The sequence below is a fragment of the Hermetia illucens genome, chromosome 1, assembly GCF_905115235.1.
Source record: "Hermetia illucens chromosome 1, iHerIll2.2.curated.20191125, whole genome shotgun sequence".
In the NCBI taxonomy this organism is placed as follows: domain Eukaryota; kingdom Metazoa; phylum Arthropoda; class Insecta; order Diptera; family Stratiomyidae; genus Hermetia; species Hermetia illucens.
In genome coordinates this window covers 63,991,587-64,011,420 of record NC_051849.1, presented here as the reverse complement: position 1 = coordinate 64,011,420, position 19,834 = coordinate 63,991,587, and the positions used below count along the sequence as shown (strand labels likewise).

The 19,834-nt window shown below is 41.7% G+C and overlaps 1 protein-coding gene across 7 annotated transcripts in view; it reads right to left on the bottom strand.

Annotated features, from left to right (window-relative positions):
• The window catches only part of LOC119648308, a 680,254-nt gene that overhangs the window by 78,940 nt on the left and 581,480 nt on the right, over nucleotides 1-19,834 (bottom strand). For 4 of the 7 annotated variants that reach the window (XM_038050023.1, XM_038049989.1, XM_038049979.1 and 1 more), the window contains 4 exons: nucleotides 17,863-18,430; nucleotides 17,351-17,638; nucleotides 17,010-17,231; nucleotides 16,188-16,397 (listed from right to left, as the gene is read on the bottom strand). In XM_038050023.1, the coding sequence (XP_037905951.1) occupies nucleotides 16,188-16,397; nucleotides 17,010-17,231; nucleotides 17,351-17,638; nucleotides 17,863-18,430 (1,288 nt within the window). The remainder of the gene's footprint in view (nucleotides 1-16,187; nucleotides 16,398-17,009; nucleotides 17,232-17,350; nucleotides 17,639-17,862; nucleotides 18,431-19,834) is intronic. The other 3 variants (XM_038049997.1, XM_038050005.1, XM_038050015.1) reach the window with 3 other exon arrangements.

Here is a 19,834-nt window from a genome sequence, read left to right as displayed (position 1 = left end):
CTCAATATAATTCGCAGCCACATTATATTTTGCGAATTATATGATATACTGGGCCGTTTAACATCTGTGAACCGCTTCGGTCACGCTGTTCCCAGGGCAGAAATAAGGCAGCGTCTAACGAATTACCTCTGCCGTGGTACGAAACCGTAAAACCGTCTTCGTTTTTTACTTTAAATTTTATAGGTTTGATCGAGGAACGCAGAGTTTAAGAAAACGAAGCCATCAGTGTTTCCAGGTGACAGGAACTTTCTCCTAGCGATAAGTTTTTGTTCAAGCTGGGTAAGAGCGCAAGGATTTAAGGAAGGAGGGAACGAAATAAGAAAGGAGATCTGATAGATTATAATAGAAGGCGGTTAGTGCTTGGTCGCACGTGAATGGAGAGAAAAGAAGGGCATAGTTGATAAAAATGGAAATTTTCTTCCAGCTTAGTCTTTTGATAAGGCTTAATGAAGATCGCTTCCCGCTGAAGGGAAAATTAGACGCGGGATCGAAGTCGGAGAAATATATCACTTTGAAGGAGACTCTTCCGACCGAGTTTAGGTCGGAAGAGCCATCTTTTGTCAGCTTAACAGCGTCTAGTCTTTGTTGAATGGGCTATATTGTAGAATCGACTATACTGGATCTATGACAATAGTGCTGTATGCAGAGACCAATGGTGAGTGGTCTGAAAGGCCAAGTAACATAAGCAAGCGTGATTGGCGGTTGACGTAATGTTTTTCATGCGAAACTTTACAGTAAATATATAAACAAAACGATGTTGAATTTTCTCAGAACCTTGATGCTTCCCGGGAAGGATTTATGTCGTACTCCCCAGTGTATATCTCTTTGGTTTAATAATTCTTTACACTGAATACAGAATTCCGATGCGTTAAATAATCATGCGATAATTTCCATTACATTATCCACTGGAACATCATTCGGCAATTTAGTTGAATTATAAAGTTCACTCAAATATGTGATAAATTAAGATTTATCCTATGGCGGCCCATATCAGGGGAAATTGCGTCCATTGCCAATTGTTGCACTATAGACGTTAATTGGTGCTACGCTTTCCTATTTGATTAGATGCAAACTCGAATCGTTTCACGCCTAATCGATCCCTTAATGCTATGCGTTCGGTAGCATTGGCAAGTGAAGCATAGTTGAGAACTATCCATTGTGGTCCATAATCTCATTCACTTATTGAACGTCCCATTTTCGAGTGATGAAGAGCTGCCAGGTCCGACAGACAGATTGAAACTGCCCCCATTAAATGCGATACGATTGACACGCTAAAGCCCTTCTAAACTCAATGCATTTGCATTAAGTGCATCCATCGATATATGGAGGGAGTAGTGAAGTGCTCTTGAAGGAATCGCCTCTTGTGCAATTAACGTTAACAACGCTGTGGTGAATTCTCATGATTATCGATTGACGTGTAACAAAGAGCATAAGAGATATTATCTTTATGATGGCATTATCTCTGTGCCACTGGAAATTGCTCTATTATATTTTGCGTCAAAGTTATGTAACATAATAATTTCCCGGAATGATATCCCTAGAGATCTGCTGTAATACTATCCTCATTATCCTCTCTGCACTAAACAGAATTTAAAACGAAAACCTTTAAACGTTGACCAATTACTCCAACGACGTACTCTGCTTTACCTTGCGGTTCAATTTACATAAAAAATTGAAACGATATCACCACCCATGAAATTGGATTAGGAATTCTATTTTATTAGGATCCATTAACATTCCTTCCTGCGCATCACAAAGCTAAACCTTAATTCCTGCAAACATTGTCTTGTGAACTTTCCGTTCAACCCCGCCCCGCTACCTCCGATCCAAAACAAAATTACACGCCGGTCCAACTTCTCGTAAATGTAACTTTATTGTAGATCCTTCAGTTTGCCAGGCATGTCATTCCGGAGAATTCGCCAAAGTTTTTCGTCCTTCCATGTCTAACACGTTAAAGCAATTGATCAAATTGCATACGAAACGTATTCAGGCAATTGGTTTAAAAGTAACTGAAATTTATGCGAATTGTACGAGATAAAGAGGAAATGCAAAGTTTTAACGATATAATGTCGTGGCTGTGAAGCGTCCCAGAGTAGATAGTCCTATCTGCACAAGGGTCCAATTGATAGCGGATGTAAAATCGGATACGTAATTTACAAGTTTATTTAGACAACATTTTAAAAGTTGCGCGTTTTGTAAACGAGAATCACATCCAGCTGGTGGGGTTGGGTCATTCGATTAAATGTTGCCTGTAGTGTGAGGAAAAACTTTTTAAGAGTCCTTGCTTGAAGTGGAGCTTATCTAGCTTTTGATTGTGACAATGCTCGCTACATTGTATTCACGCACAATATTCCGTCAGTTTAAAATATTCCTAAAATCAATGTTTCTGGCATTTTACTATTATTGGATACGGTGAGAGATAATGCCGTACTTTTTACCTATAAAATTCAAAGGGTAGTGCATTCTTATAATTCCCAATAAATAAGTGGTAGTGGCGAAAATTATCACATCAAAGGCCTCCGATGCTAAGAAAAAACTGCCTGTTAATCCAGTCAGATTGCCTTTCCAATCTTGTAAAGGTAAGATAAAAAATCTTCATGCACGCTTTTGAACCGTACATGGTTGCCATTCACCCCTTGGTGGATATCGTCAACCACACCTCCTCTACTTTTCTACGCCAAGTACCCTGGGGCCACCCAGTCTTCGGCCCTCTTGAGAAAGTGGGTAAAGAAATAATCAATCTCACCACATTTTCGATTCAAACAGGGACCTAAATTGCCCATTACCCAAACAGTCCATCTGTCTATTCATCGTTTTCCCAACAAAGTTACCAATCATTCAGAGCATCTTGCCATTCTTAACGGGTATCCACCTCCCCTCTCTTCTACTTTACGCTTGTAGATGGTTTTGTGGTCGCTAAAAGGAAGGCAACGGAGACCACTCTTGCAACTATTTTCACAGTTGACTTTGAGGCAAGACAAAACTTCCCGTCTATGTACTTCTCATACTTTAGCACCGTAGAGTAGAACTGATCGCATCACATTCATGAGAAGGCATCTCCTACTAGATGTAGGACCCCGAAGTTTGTCATTAAGGCCGACTGAAGCCCAAAACGCCAGCTGTACTTTATCTCCTGCGTCATTGATTTGTTCCAAAATGAAGCGAAAAGATCTTTTTTTGATTAGCGAGAACCCTATTGTAATTATTTGCAGATATCGGTATTTCGGGAACTAAATATTAGGCTGAAACGCTAAGGACAACGAAAAAGTTCCATGATAAAAACCGAATAGTTCGAAAAAGTCGAGCATCAATCCAAGATACTTAACCGTTGTTTATGATCTTATAATCGTCTCATTGGTCGCTATGGGACACAAGTATGGGACTCTCCTTTTGGTCAACATAACCTCATCGGTTTTTTCTTCCAGCACAAAACTGAAACCGTGAGGACTTCCGGAAAGACCCTGAAAACCGTCAATTTCATTGTCACCTTCGCTCCTCCCCCCTTTTCTTAGTTTCTCCCATAGTTATATTCGCCTTGACTCTAGGCGGACGATTTTTTACCGATGGTGTGAATTGTTTCCTCTATGTCCTTTTTCGCCTTCTCCTTTTGTGTCCTAAAGACTAACTAAATAAAAGCTCCTTCAGATGCATCCTACCATTATGGCTTTTTCACCAATTCCCTGCAATAGACTATCTGCGGCCCTTTTGGTGCTTACGATGTCCTCAGTGAAAACTACAATTACTCCGGCTGTTCGACCATTTTCTGTTGCTGTATCCATATTTGTCTGCAGGGGAAAATGTAATTCAGTTTTCCATGCCTTTCCTGATGTTTGCCTGGAAGAAAGCTGCAGGCCATATATACTTCACGACTTACCGCGCATTTAAGTGTAAACCTTTCTTCATAGGTTCGGGCATTTCACTTGGCCTATGCCTAAAGCCGTACGCCCACTTTCAATGTCCATTATTATTATATCCTAGTGATGATGTTCACAAACAAAATATTCCATATTGGAAGTGCAAGACAAAGGGTTCAAATGGCATTCTCATTCTTCATTCTCCCTCTTTGAAGGAAACAAAATCCCGGCCAATTATATTTAAAATCTCTCCATACTCCACAATTGCAAAAAATACCTTTGTGCTAAATTAGGTATATGGATACTCATAATCAACTTAAAAGGCAAAACATGTCCTCACATAACAGCCTCAGTCCAGCCTAAAAAATTATGAAAGTCGTAAAATTTTGTTAAGAGGGTTTTCGTGTTTTAATTTGGCTTGAATTTCGCTTTATTGTTTTTATCCCACATGCCTGGATGCTTTTGCGTGTTTTCGAAATGATTTATCACATCAACCCATTTTTAACCTACTCGTATGTCTCCCACCCGAATTTTCGCCAATCAACTTCCCCATATAATCCCTAAAAAACGTGAAAAGAGAAAATGAGGACTTTTCCCAAAAAAAACAGAAACACACGAAACTGAAAGGGATTACACGAGCCTACATGAAAGTTGATGTGTCATATCAGGCACAAATCGATAGGGATTCCCAAAAGCCTGGAAACATTGCAAAACGCATGAAAAAATGATCAAAGCAAGGAAATACGTCTATGTAAATTGCTTTTCGGCGGAAATTAAATTTTCCATGTGAAAAGAGGGAAATTATTGGTGATGTTTGGGAAACTTCTCTTATTTCAAATTAAAATGAAAATATTTAAATTTAAATAGTAAATGCCTGGATTTAATCAGCTCCGCGAATATTTCAAGAGCTGTAATTAGTGATGTGGATAAAGGCAAAAGGACAATAATTAGCGTTTTGAAAGGAGGGAGTCCAGAAAGTGAAGCGATATTTCGGTCACTTCGTCTTCTATGCAGCGATAGGAGCAACGTCATCAGATATTTTCTTTCCATGGTAAGCGTTAACAACTGAAAAATATTCATTTTCCCCGCATAACCTAAGTTCGTTTTGTGCAGATAATGGAATAGTTTAAATGTAAAAAGAAGTAAAAGTGCATGTAGCAGGAATATGGAATTTTGAAGTGGTAAGTAGTCGTAGACTATGAATCCACCCGAGATAATTAGCAATTAAGAACCAGTGCAGGTTTTTAAGGTCTCACCAAATACATCTCTCCTCTTCCTCTTGAATGGAACTGAAACTACTCGAGAAATACTTACACGAAGGCAGCAAAGAAAAGGACGCGCAAGTTACACCCTCGTTGCTTACTGCTACCGTGGGACTTTCTTCCAACGATGCCAAAAAGTTGGAGCCGGGAATGAAACCAAGATTTAACAATCAAGGTTTTCGCAATGGGCTCCCCCGTTTGGAGTGCCTTGGTGAGGCTGCCTTAAAGTGGCTCCAGCAGCTCATCCCAGATTTAAGTTCTGGCGGTCGGCCCAGGTCGATGGATACCTGGACCTTGTAGGAAGACCGGAAGGTAAAGTTCATGAATACCAGGAAGAACAAATCCCCAAACATGCAGGGTTTCAGCTTCGTGTTCGAGCTGGGCCAAAAGAGAACGCACAGGCTCAATCCATCCCTGGAAAGATTCAAATTCCTTCATATCAGGGCTTCATCATACATACAAAATAGATCAAATTGCAGCATTCTTGGTGTCGTCCTCCACAAAGGAGCTGCGCGTGGAGCATAAAGCATTTGTCCTTGCACTGCAAAGGGACGACGGAGTAAATCCCATCTTTATAGGATCCAGCCAAAAAAATGGAAACTAGAGAGGTGAAGAGAACTAGCATGTCGCCGGTTTATGGAATCAATCTCTTCTGACCGGACGCTAAGAACCGATGAAAGCGATTAATTCTGCGAGATGAATTGAGATCCCTTGAGGATAAGAGCATGGGCATTGCTACGCCTCCAAATGCGGTAATCCACAGTGAAATCGATCACCAGTCTTTGACAGTACGGTGTGAGGGAAATCTGATTGCATACTAACCACGACATGGGCTCCAAACAATTTTTTATTACATACACATAGACAAAGCTAATAACTAAAACATAAAAACTGGTCAAGTTAGTTTGCAGCATTCCAAAGCCTCCTCCTATCTACTGGTAGTAAGACTGACGAAACTTTTTTTATTGGTCTGGTAGGTTCGATTTAATAAAGTTGGAATTGGATCAGTTAAGGAGACTAGAATATTTTACGGTGAAAAATCCATAAGATTGAGAACCTATGCCCTGATGTCAACACTGTTAGAAGCAACTATAATAATAATAATAATCGTTGGCGCAACAATCCATATTGGATCAGGGCCCTGAAGTGTGTTAGAGCACTTCGTTCAAGACCGTAACGGTACACTACAGTACACTGTAGGAGGCAATGTGGTCAGCATTGTGCCCGCCCGAGATTAGTACTTTGATTTGATTGAGGTACTCACACACAGCCGAGTCGGCCGAGAAAATGGCGCAACCGACCAAGATCAGCTGACCCTGCTTTTGAACTGGGCAAAGGCTATAGGAGAAGAAGCTTTAGAAAAGGTAGGTCCTGCCTTGGGCAATGTATGTACCTTTCTCTAGGCAGAAAGTTGAGGTACCCTTCATACGAAGCCCGAGAAAGATGACAATTAAAATCCAAAGAACTTTGAACGGATCAGCTTAACATCTTCCTAAAATGTTTGGAGTCCTGAAAGTCCTCTCCACTATGCTTACCAACGTGGAATGTTCTTGAGTCGGCTCTTAATTTTTTTATTTTGAAGATAGAGGACCCAATTCTGAAAGTCAAGTACGCGATGGGTTTATTCATGGACATTTAAGGAGCTTTTGACTATGCGCCGTTCCTAAAATTTTGTGACGCCGCCAAAGAGCAAGGTGTTGATGAAACGTTAATCAAGTGGAACTATGCTATGCTCATGCAGAGAGTGCCGTGTGGCGAAGTGGGTGATGACCGCTACCTAACAACAGAAGTTACGAAATGCCCTTCCCAAGAAGTTATCTTATCTCTCACTGCTATGCGAACTTCAAAATGTGCCCCGGTGGCTAGAAATATACAACGCACCGTTAATTGACAGTTTGTGTTGCAGGTATCGACTTTCAGCAAATGCAAACAAAACCACAATGGTATTATTTACAAAAACGAGGTCCGTAAATTAAACCGATGGGTTGGGCAACCCTCAAATCCTCGAGGAAGTAGGATATCTGGAAGTTATTCTAAACAAGAAGCTTCTTTGGAACAAACATGTGGACATAAAGATGAAACGAGCTCTCACAGCTTATGCGCTGTGTAAACGGATATTTGCCTCCAAATGGCGTCTCAGGCCTTGAATAGTCATGGTCTATGAAATGACGAAAAATTTTCACTTTAAAGTAGCCGCACTGCAAAGAACTATGTGTCTTGGTTGGTATTACCGGCGCCATGGGACGGTATCCGGCGCATGAAAGCACTGCAATAAGCCCAGCTCAAATTCGTTTAGATATTTGGAGAAACAGCCGACGTAAAGAACACAAAGATATTCAAGTTGTACCGGGAGCGTTGAGCAGCTCTTTAGCCACCTCAAAAATTGCAATTTGACTGCACTCCATTTGTATATTCAAAATAGTCCAGCTACTTTAGTACCCAGCCAATCTCGCATAGAGCGATATTAGATCAGATGCCTTAGCAAAAGAGGATTCAATTTCTCCTACTCTGAATTGGATGTACTCCAGTTTAGAGCATCTTAACATCGGAAACTCTGGGATTCTTCTTAAGAGACCGTACCAGAAAGCCGTCCATATACTGGAGAAGATTGTCAGTTACCTGATCTTAAAAGAAAATCGATCACGATAGTAAAGGAATAAGGCTTGCAAGGTCAGGGAAACCAAGCAACTGCAAGGTCGGGTAAACCAAGCAGCTTCACTTTTACGGTAGTAAGAGCGCTTGCTTAACATAGCAGACACATCGAAGCCCTTTGGCGAGGTGGCCAGTCGTCACCCACAGGCAGGAAGTGACAAACTGTCGCCTGAGTTGTTTTATAATATATGGAGACTAAGCTGTCTAAGATGGGGTGCATGAGACCAGGATAGACCTATTTATTGTTTTAACCCTTCAAAGTTAACCCGAGGATATCATTTGGTAGTATGCGGGGACCAGTTCTCTTGTGAGTTTCTCAACTTATGCTACATGAAAACCAACGACGCCTGCAAGAGCGAAAAGCTCACGCTGATCACGTATCACGTCATTCCTAGCAGATCTCGTTATCAAACGTACAAAAAAAAATAAGCTCACTCAATGTCTGCACTTTGACAACCATGTGGTGCCTGTAAACGATTTGGTGGTGTTAAAAGGGAAACAGAGAAAGACGAATGATCAAAGTACTGAAAAAGCGAAGCGCAAACTACGGCTTGGGACAAGGAATGCTACTCTAGAGTGTCCCGATCCTTGGAACCATAGTAGCACCTGGATTCAGATGACGATGATCGCTGCTATGTGAGGCAACAATTGTGATGGTAGTACTTATCAATCTGCAGCACCCAAAGTGAACATCAACTACTCTGCTATTTTTTCTAAGGAAAGTAAAATGGACGCCGCTTCAACTCAAGATAATAGAACGACTCAAAGACGAACAGTGCAACATGCTAAATCTATCTCATTAAGCTACAATAAGCTATTTGACTGAGGTAAAAAACTTGATGATTCCTCGGCTCTCATAGCTTACGACTGATCGACGGCTACATCACTTAGACTCTTTTATCACAATTAGGAAAGGGAACCAGTTGATAGATTGTATTGCTATCGCCAGACACACATTGTAGCGCAGCTCTAAAAGCAACGGACGCGGTGAGTCTTGTGCAAAACAAAACCTTATGTCTGTCTGTCTGCCACACGCATTTTTCTCCTAGAAGGTTATAGCAATTGATACCAAATTCGGTGGAAAGATGAGAACTGCGAACGCTCACATAACTGAGTTACATCAATCTACACCGAATTTGTGGGGGACCCCCGTACATGCAAAAGTGGGTGTAAATTTTTTTTTCACCAAATATAGTCATGTGGGGTATCAAATGAAAGGTCTTGATTAGTGCTTTCCGAAGCCGGTACTATTTTTGACTTTTAAAGGTGGGGAGTCCCGGAGGTCCAAAGTGATAATTTCGTTAACGGACACATTCTCGGAAAATACCCAACTGGAAAATAGTAATTGGCTGCAAGCTCATTCAAGCACCACGAGCAGCGATGTAGAGTATAACATAGAGCGTGGTGGAAATCGCATTATTACTAACAAAGTTGTAATAGATCAAATTGTCGCTTCTTTGCCAATTCGGTACTGAATGTGGATATTCTCACAAAATATATTCATATATTACGTGCTACGTACTAATGGGAAAAATGTACACACAACCTTTCATACCTGAAGCGTTCACCTTCCAGTTTCCCTACTTATTTTATTTGATTATTAGCAACAACTAATCGATATGGTACAGGGACAGTCCACCAACCTTCTCCTTCCCTAATTCCAAGAATTGTGAGGACCAGGATTGAAGGTTCCTGATATCCTAATATCAGAGGAGAGAATCCCTGCCTCGTAGTTGTAAATTCTTTACTTTGGTAGAGGTCTTACCAATAATTATTAGACCCTATGAAGAAGAAGCTTTGTCGGATTATTAGAACTAAACTCCCCGAACTGCTGTTCGTAGAATTCGCACCATAGATAAACTGCAGTTAAAGGTTGAAAGAAGAAGAAAAACATTTTCATCATAGTTGAATGAATATCTGTCTCAAAAACATGAGAACCCTAGAAACACTTTCATGCTACCGTAGACTGTGATATTTTGCAAAATTTAACAGAGATCCCATACCCCAACTCAGCATTGAAAGTATAAGCGAGATGCCATAAGCAATTTCGTACAACCCTCAACTTGAGAGAATTCAACTGCGAGATATCATCATCATATCACATTTTACTCTTTTCAATCAACCATTCAAAAGCAAACTTTCAAGCTGCACCCACAGATCAGAAATGAACTATGAAGTCCGCATGATAATTTGAATCCTTGTTTCATTCAAATATCCTTCAGCAAAATTGCGGCACTTCTTTGCTCAGTATAAATATATATAGAAAGGAGCACATTTAAGGACCTTTCAGAATGTATCTGAAAACTTCAAACATAGGAGAATCATTTTACTTAGAAATTTAGTTACAAACAGCGTGCATGAAAGTATCCTTCTTTGACAAAATGTGCCAAGACAGCAACTTGTTTTGCTTCCATCTGAAGTAAAATGTTTTTCCTTGTATAACAAGGAACGAGCTATCTGACATCTTAGGATTACTGAGGTTTCTTCTGAACAGGTCACCTGTCGTACTGAGTAAAGAAAGGGATTCCCATGCCATTGAGTAGCTCTTTTGTCTCGAGTAATGAATGTTGCATGGAATTAAGGATTTGGAAGAAGTGGGAACATTTCAAAGTGACTTTCTTATGTGCGATTGAGACAAGTTACCTAGAAATATTTTCTCATGAATATTTTACCATATTTTTTTCGTGGTCCATTTATATTCAGAAATTCTTGTAATGACTTTTTCTTGAATACTACCTTTTTTAAAAACAGAATCGTAGTTCCCAGCATGCAGGCCTTTAGTAGATCGATTGTACTATAATAGTAATAATAATCATTGGCGCGACAATCCATATTGGACCAGGGCCTTGAAGTGTGGTAAAGCACTTCATTCAAGACTGTACAGTACACTGTTGGACGAATGTGGTCAGCGTTGCACTCGCCCGAGATTATTACCCTGATTTGACTCAGGGACTCATTTACAGCTGAGTCGACTGGTATCCGACATCCAGTCACGATAACAAATCCCTCTGCCACCAGTGAGATTTGAACCGCGACCTTCCGCTACGACACCCCAGTGCTCTAACCACTTCAACTCTCCGGAGACATTGTACTGTACATACCCCTCACGATTCAGTCACGAAGTACCGAAGCTGACATCTTTGCCGTCGTATTGATTCCGAAAGCGGCCATAGGTAGGCCCCAGGGTGGCAGGATTACTAGCAATATATACTTTAGCAGACTCTAGCAATATAGTGTGTAGCGAAAACTGGTCACTTTAGGAACAAACAACTGCAGCCCGGAGTTAAGGGTTACGACGGTATAGTTGTGAAGCGCAGCTACACACATTGTGGGGTTTGAGATCCTCGCGTTAAAAGCATCAGCACCCATGGTCAGTTAAATAAATTCGTAGGACTGTAAAGCTATAGCTGCTACCATTCAGAGATAATGCTGACATTTCCTGCTGCCATATGTCGCTTTACCAACAACCATTAATTTCTTAAAAATTCCCTTTTTGGTTAGAACACTGTGGCTACACCTCCGAAAACAAGATGAAGCGATTTTAAATTTTGCAGATTATTCCACAATGAAGAAAGCTAATGCGGCCAATGCAGGAGGTTCCAGAGTCGAAACCAACTTCCTATCAATCGGTCAAGCTTTGGAGGCATAATTTGATGCGATCCAGGAATATTTTAACTATTATCTTTGCGAGAGCAGAGGTACGTGAATATCGTTCCAACCGGCGCGCCTAAGGCAAGTATCCTTTACCGGGATCTTAACGATTATCGCATTCTTAACAGACCCTCGGCGGACGAAGTCTGCTTACTACTAAGAACTGTGAGGAGTAGAATCTACCCGCGTTATTTGGCAGACCTCTCAGATTTCGAAATTTCACCACCTGCGTCAAGGAGTTAGGGAGGATCATAAGAGCTTTTTAGCCAGACGTGCCCCAAAATTTCGGCCGTTTGCTAGCTAGAGGCAACATACGGACAATAGGTTACCAATTCTTTGGGATCTTTGGCAGTGGAAACGGCACGGTCTAATTCTGAAGATTTGAACCGACTAGATTCCGCTCCATCTGCCTTTCCCACAGTAGACACGGTGTTAGGAGTATGTGGCATTAAAACAGCTCTAACTAGGCTCCTCGGGGCGGGCACCGATATATGTAAGAGAAGATAACGATTCTGCTGAAACTGTAGCCCGTGATTTTTCTCACTAGGACGCATTACTAGGCCGAATGGTAGAGTTAATTAATCTATCTACTCCCGCATGTGTTCCAACCTGTTATCTCCGATCCCATTCGGAGCTTCCAACTTCTTACGTCCATTGATTCGCCTCCACGTAGTCAGTCAAGACTTCTGTCATCGTTTTGGGATTCAGCGCAGAGTTCATCAATACTTTCAGGTGGGTTGTGAAACGTGTGTGTTGTCTGCGAAGGCAGATTTACCTCCCGCTGTTGGACGACAGCCGGATGCCGCAGACGGTTCGTATTAAATTTTATGCTTTGCTTCTCTATGAACAGACGCACGTACGAATTTCGAGTGAAGGTAAACGGCCATTAGATGATGGAATCCTTCGAAAGCGTCTCATTCAAAAATGAACTCGTAAATTTACTGCTAATCGCCATGTAATTGACCAATATATGTGTACCCAGTTCATCTTGTGGTAGGCTCTGTGTTTGAACAAGTTGCCGGCGTGTAAAATTTTTTTCGAGGTGGTTGTCACAGTGATCAAAATCATGCCCCTCCCATATGCTCGAGCAAGATTTTGTGAGCGCCCGCCTTGTTTTTTAGATCACTGATCTCGATCGTCGTAGGAAGCCCCTTCTGAACAGCTTGTAGTTGCTCATAGAAAGCCTTCACTTTCTCTATATCTCTATATCTATATCAAACAAAGGTTCCGCGCGGAACACCTAGAATTGAGTACCGCAATCGCAACCTACGGAACCAATAAAGGTCTCCGTCTCTCATTGCAGTCACCCGTGAATCAAGAAAAAAATATCGTCGTCAACAATCGGAATCGAATTCGCAGTTGCGAGGCGAGTAAACGGCCGCACGACCAGCTAAGTAGACAAGTATACCCCACCAAAGAGGGAAGTGCAATTATAGTCGGAGACGGAAAACGGATTCAGTACAATACGAGGCTATAAAGGCCGGCCAAATAGGACCATCTACACCAAACCCGAATATCAATGGTGTCAAAGTACAACTCTGTATTGGGTGGAATGAAACAGATATAATCTACTATAAACTTTTAAGGGATCGTCATACCACCACGGGAGACTTTTATAGGCAACAATTGATCTGCTTAAAGAAACCTATCACCGAAAAACCTCCGAATATGCTGCCAAACACGAGTCCATAATATTTCACCATGAAAACTGTCGGCCTCGTCTTGCTATTTGAAAGTTTTGGCTCGGATCTAAACTGATACAGAATCTGTGGTTCCAATGACTTCCCGAGATCATACAGGCCATCCTGACATCGGGGTCTCTGTACATGTTGACTATCACTAACGGCGATCCGTAAGGTCCACGCGCGGCCTGTTGTAGGCGTGGCATGACAAACCAAATGACTCAGCAATAACGTACGGTGGCAGCACTAACAGTCACCGTTTCTAAACTGGCAGAGACAATCGGTGCTTTGCGTTCGGAAAGTAGGAGTAGATCATGGTCTAGACCCGGTACCCGAGGTGGGACCTTCGGAAAATACTGCAGCATGCTGGTGCCACTGGAGGTCACAAAATATACTATCCCCTGCACTTTTTCGAAAAGCTAGACTTGCAAGGAGCTCTGGCGACGGCCAACTGAAATGCCACACCACATTCCCTGAGAATGTATCGCCCCTTAAATCGGCGCCGCCATGTAATAAGTACAGGCGCAGGTCGGTTCATCCCGTATTCTGGAATCATAAATTATTAAAACTTCCGGCAGCAAATCTTTGTGGATCAGCGCATGTGGCTATACGCAGATAGACATGGGTCTATGATCTAAGACTTTGGCGAGCGTCTTCTTAGCATTTCTTTACAGTGGATATCAGCACTCCCATCTTAGTTGTAGACTTCTTGCGCCACTATGGATTGCTAGTTGATATGCACAACAGATCCCTCATTGAAGTCACAACCGTCCCTAGATAATCCGCAAGAATCTCATCCCGCACGTCCAACACTCTTTACATCATTTTCGAAAGCTTTGCAACCCACGTATTTTCGCACACTTCTTCACAAATACGACATGCATACCTTTCGGAATCTTCGAGTTCACTAGGATGACTATTGGACACTGCAGTGCGACGCAAACCTTTCAGAGATTCATTTTGATGATGTTTTATTCGTCATTTTTCAACGTTTCCGTGAGACCAGTCTGATACTCGATGTTGAGAAATGCAAAGTTTTAAAATTGCAAGTGAAATTCTTCAGGCCGCTGATTATTCCCGATGGCGTCCAATTAGACCCAACCAAGATGCAAGCCATTTTGAGTTTTCTGCTTCCGAAAACGATCTGAGAAGGTTCTTGGCCTTATTAAATTTCTACCGCCATTTTTTTCACCAAGACCATCCACCTTAATTCAAGCCTTAACGTCTACTTATTTCGGCAGTAAATTGATAACGCCAAGCAACAGTTACCGGAAGCTACACTTCTGACACTACGCCAGCAAGATGCACCTTTGCTTTGAAACAGAAGCCCTCGCCAACCTGAGCTTTACCAACCACTTCACCTCCGACATTCAACGCGTGTCTGAAAAAGATAACGTAGTTGTTGGTCTTTGTCAGTTGTTGCAGAAATAAAGATTCCCCTCATCGTCGATTCTGCGGCAATCACGGCGGCACAGAAGGACGACTCAGTTCGTCAGAACTTGAAGACCAACTTCAAATAGCCACTGAAGGAGCCAGGAGAATTTGTGAGCTCAAGGTCCGCTATATACTGCGCAACTTCAAACGAGGCAAGACGTAAAGAAGTATATCACGCCATTTACGATCTAGGCCGTCCATGAAGCAGGACATTAATTTTTGAGCCGGACAATGCATCACATGTCAGGAATGCAAGTGCAGTTCCCTCGGTTCACCAATCGCTTCCATATAATCCATCTCAACACAAACTTCTATTTGCAAGACTATCACGGTTTCCGGTATTGTCTCAGAATCATCGATAAGTTCGATAAGGGTGCCCTGAGGTGATACCTCTGAAAAATATTTCTGCAAAATCTCGTTCATGGGCCCCCTGTCGAGAGTGCATTCCACCCTTCGGTTTGCCGAAAGTTACAATCATCACCGACCATGGAATGGAGTCTCCCTTTTCTGGGAGCTAGATAAACTCTTCGGCTTCAAACGCCACCGGTCACCCTAGCCTAGCCAAAGTCTTCTTTCCCAGAAGAAAGCGCAGCCAAGAAGAGAGGTAACAGACGCGTCCATTTCTACTTTCGGCAGCTGGAGTAGAGTAGTATTGCGGCTAGGGTAAAAATATTGGCCTTCTTCTAGGCCAAGGTATACGTCGCTTTTCCTAACCTCGACATTTGACGTGGGCCTGTAATTACAGTAAATATAGCGCTTCTCGTTGGCATAAAATCATCTATCATTAAAACTCCCGTCAATAGACCAACTTTCGTGAAGCAACTGAAATAAGGTTCTTTTTGACCTTTAAGGACCTAAAACACCTTAGTAGGATTTCAGGAAGGATACCGCCACTTTAATTGTAACAGGAACGGTAGGTTTAGGTATCTGTAGACAATGTGAGGAATATGTTCGCAGAGAGACCTTAACAGCAGTGTAAGCAGATAAAGGTGTGAGTAGAGTACTAGAGACAGCCCAAACGAGTTATTCTGGCTTAAGTACGTCAAGCTACGGCTGTACCATTTCATTAACCCAACTATTAACTTAACCTTTTACCTAGAAAGTATGTTAAAGTAGCCTATAACTAAGCGGGGATTTGTAACCCCTTTTACTGCCTGATATACCACACCAACAGCACCTGCAGCAACAACATTCAGCTACTGATTGAGATTGGCTCTATTGCCAAGTGCATTTTATCATAACATTTTTCGTACTAAATATTCTGAAGAGGTTTGAAATTCGATTCCGAAACTGTAAAGAGCAATGGAATGTCTTGCCTAGATTTCATATGCGTTTTCGAAATTTTTGATTAGTAAGACGCGTTTCGAATGACGAGCAAAAGTTCACTTAAATTAATTTAGGCGGTCATCTAGTCAGCTTGGCAATGTCGACCTCATCAGTTAGTCCTTTTTGTATATAGAAACTAAAGGAAATGGGTTTCTTAAACGGATTCGGGACAAATCTTGTAACATATTAGGAAAGAAAGATGCAGATACAAATAAAATTAAAATCTCCACCACCTTCTTATCTCCCTTCTGACAGTGCTAATGAGACAAATCAAATATTTCCATAACAAAAATTGTGACTAAAAGAATTAATTTGTGCAAACTAACCTTTCGTAATGAAGTCATAGGCATACGCGTTATTGCACGTACTGCAGTCCAGGTCCAAAGGATTGGCGCAAGGATATTTCAAGTTAGTCATGTGCGGCATTGGTGGCGGGAACTCATCCTCTGGCGAGCGTTCTGACCCATATCCTTGATCGCAACTTGGATCAAAATTTGATCGAGTCAAAGGTAGCTTCAACTGGATATCAGGACGGTCTGCAAGTGGACAGGGCGGCAATGTTAGTCACTATATTGGCAGGAGATGTGGACGTTTGAAGAACTAAAACACCTCAAAATACCTCGTCGGGATAGAACCAAATATAATTTGAAAACTAGAATTTTAACAAAAAGGAGAGGTTTGGTGTTTGTGGGAAGTGTAGGACACGTACTAGAAAATCTAACATTATTCGGAGCAGTATCTATTCGGCTCACTGAGCTATGGATCGAAAATGCGCATCAAACCGCATGAATTCTACTTGAATCGTGCTCCTTGAATATCAATGTCATCTTGAAATATTTACCAATCAAAGTATAAGCACGATTGCACTGACCATACGTTCCATATGTTTTCCATTGAACCCAGCCTATAATCCTGCAGCCAGTACCGCAGATTACCTGATATCAATTCCGAGCAAGGAAGTGAAAAAATCGAAAGCAATCGATCTATTTGTCAATTTGATTCGAATAAAGTGTGCAGCGCGTCTAAGTCGGTGCGATTAGGGCAGGAAAGGGATCTGGAGGAACACAGATACCATATTGTTGACCCTCCATGTGCTCCCGGGATTACTAGGGAATTGTGCTATAGTGGCTGCGATTTTCTGTTAGTACCTTGATTGATTTTAAAAGTACTGCTACCAGAACTAGTCGAGGCGGTTTCCTTTTCACTTAAGCTATTGTTGTAGGGGGACTGTTGCTGTTGTTGTTGCTGCTGGTACTGATGCTGTGGCTGCTGGCTACAGAGAAACTGCTGTTGTTGTTGCTTTCTACGTGGCGCCACAGTCACGTATTCAATTCTTTCCGTCGCCGGGGTTGAATTCTCAACTACATTGTCTGCAAGGATACGAGGAAAGTAACGTTGAGAAAAGAACACAATGCTTCCTATAAAACGTATATAAAAAAGCTCAAGGCGTTGCGAATGGAAGGAAGTTGATTTAAAACCATACACGTACAATTATCGGAAATAGAAGAGTCCTTCTCGATATCGTCGGTATCCAGATGATTTGGTAGACTTCCACAGAACTTATTTCGATCCTTCTTCGATACCGCACATAATGGTGACATTATTAATGTTCCAGGACATGTTTCCGACACGTTCTGGCTATTCGTTATGTTGTTGGCATGAGATACGTTGTAATTGGCACCTTGTCCTGGAAGTAAGGTGCTGGCTTTATTTGGTAAGATGCCGTTCGAGTTCGTGCCATTCTGTTGATGTTCACGTTTGTCCGAATAAAGGTTGCCTGGAGAAAATCAGGTCATGTCAGCATTTTTATGGACTACATAAGTGAAAGCATCAAAAAAGTTTCGGTCATTTAATTGAAATCGACTTCTCTGCGAACTTCGTTCTAACATGCAATGATGAAGTCTTTTGACAATCAATTTTGCGAAATCAAGACGTCCGAAAAAACAATTGACGAATTCTTCCTTGATAAGCTCAATCGAAACAATAATAATTTCTACTTACCAGATGACTGTGAGCGTCGCCCAGTTAGTCCTTTTCCGGAATTTCGGGAAACATTTGATCCCATATTACTTTCAGCTAACAATTGTTCTTCGATTGTTTCTTGTTGCTCATTTGTAGCTGCAAAACTATCCTCGTCGCTTATTGGAAAACTCTTACTTTCTTTAAAGTTGTTTGTGACTACACTGCAAGGAGAGGGCTCCTTCGACGATAAACTTTCATATCCATTCAGTTCATTGAGAGGCTCAATAGTGTATGATATAAACTCGTTGCTGGCATCGCTGAACTCATCCTCGGAATTATCTTCTTCCGCGTCACGTGATTTATCCTCCAACAGGAGTTCATGTGATAAAAGTGTAGTCTGCCTTTGTAGAGGGTGATTGTTGTTGCTGTGATAATCTTCGCAGTCTGCGATGTTAATGCATTCAGTTTTGTAGTTTTGGTTTTCGTCCTCTTTGACTGAAGCAGTTGAGATATCCTCTACTGGCGCGAGAGCGTCGGAGGGATTGCTGGAGATGTCTTTTTGAGATTGTTTGATAGACGTTAAACGTTGGACTAGCCGAAGTAAAACCTGGTAAAAAGAATGAAGCAAAATAGTTTTTTATTATTGCTGCTACTCAAAGAATCGAACATTAAACGATGTTCAAACCACGATCAAAGTAAATAAAACAACGGATTGCACGGTATTGACCGGGTAGTTCACTTAAATACGGAATCAACTGCTAATAAAAAGGCATGGAAAGCTGTGATTTCGGGCCAAATGGAGGACTCTTAACAATATGCTAATAGCTAATAGCCTGCATAGGCTACGACTATCACCAAACGACCCTGCATGAACGAGAAGAGCTAGGAGATTGTCTTCAAAGAAATGAAAAGCAAGTCTCAAAAATTGGAAAAGGCTCTTAACAAGAACAAATCTGAGAAGGAAGAAAAGGAATCATTCCTATGATCTCCGTACTGAAAATGATTGCTTCATTGAAGGTTACTATCAAAAATATACTTGTTGGCCCATCACCGCGGTAATAACATCGCTGTCGCAGCCTGCGAAAGAGAATTCAGCAATGTGGTGAATTTTATTTCCGCCCAAAATACCATCGCTAGATCTGTAACCAATGAAATCTTAGCGAAAAAAATCTGAAAACGCCGAAAAACTACTTGCAGGACAAACACATGACAACAATCACCTCTAATAATGCTGCGTTAAATGTGCCAGAATATACAGACTAAATGACTGTTCCAAATTGTAGTACGAAAATCGGAAGTACCCCAACTGTTTGGGAAGCGACCGGGCGGGACCACTTCACACAAAGTAATCTTGTGAAGTAGGCCATGCCTGCTCATTTTGACACTTCAACAATAAAAGTTTTAAAAGGTTTCTTAATTTGAAAATGAAAAACACTTATCCAAATGTAACGTAAGTCTGTCGGTTCAATTTATTGTTCTTATTCTCTTCTCTGCATCATTTATCGTTTTGATTAGCATTCATGTATTAGGAGACTTAAGACAGAAGAACAATTATTTATTTGAAGCGAGAAACAAGCTTGAAAACCTTCTAAAATGAGTGTAGTAAAAAATAACCAAACCAACAAGTAGTGACTCCGAAGAATTCGCCCCGCTCGAGAATAAATAAAAGTGACTGCTAGTTTCGGTTAGGGCCCCACCGTTTTGGCAATGGAACTCGGAGGCGTGATTCCCTCAGTTGGAGGCGCAATTCGCATCAGCAGGCGTCACGAAGGATGCCACTAGATTCAACGAGGAATCCGACGTGTTAACCGAGCGCTCCTATGCCCGGTTCAAGGACCAGCTCATCAGACGCCTCTCTGTAAGTGAAACAGCCAAGTTGAATCACATACTGATAGATGTAACGCTTGGCGACCGTACACCGAGTCAGCCTTCGGGAAATGAAGCAGCTGGCTGGAGGTAAGGTTGGCCCGGAGCTCCTAAAGTCCTCGCGGTTTTAGCGACTGTTGGGGAG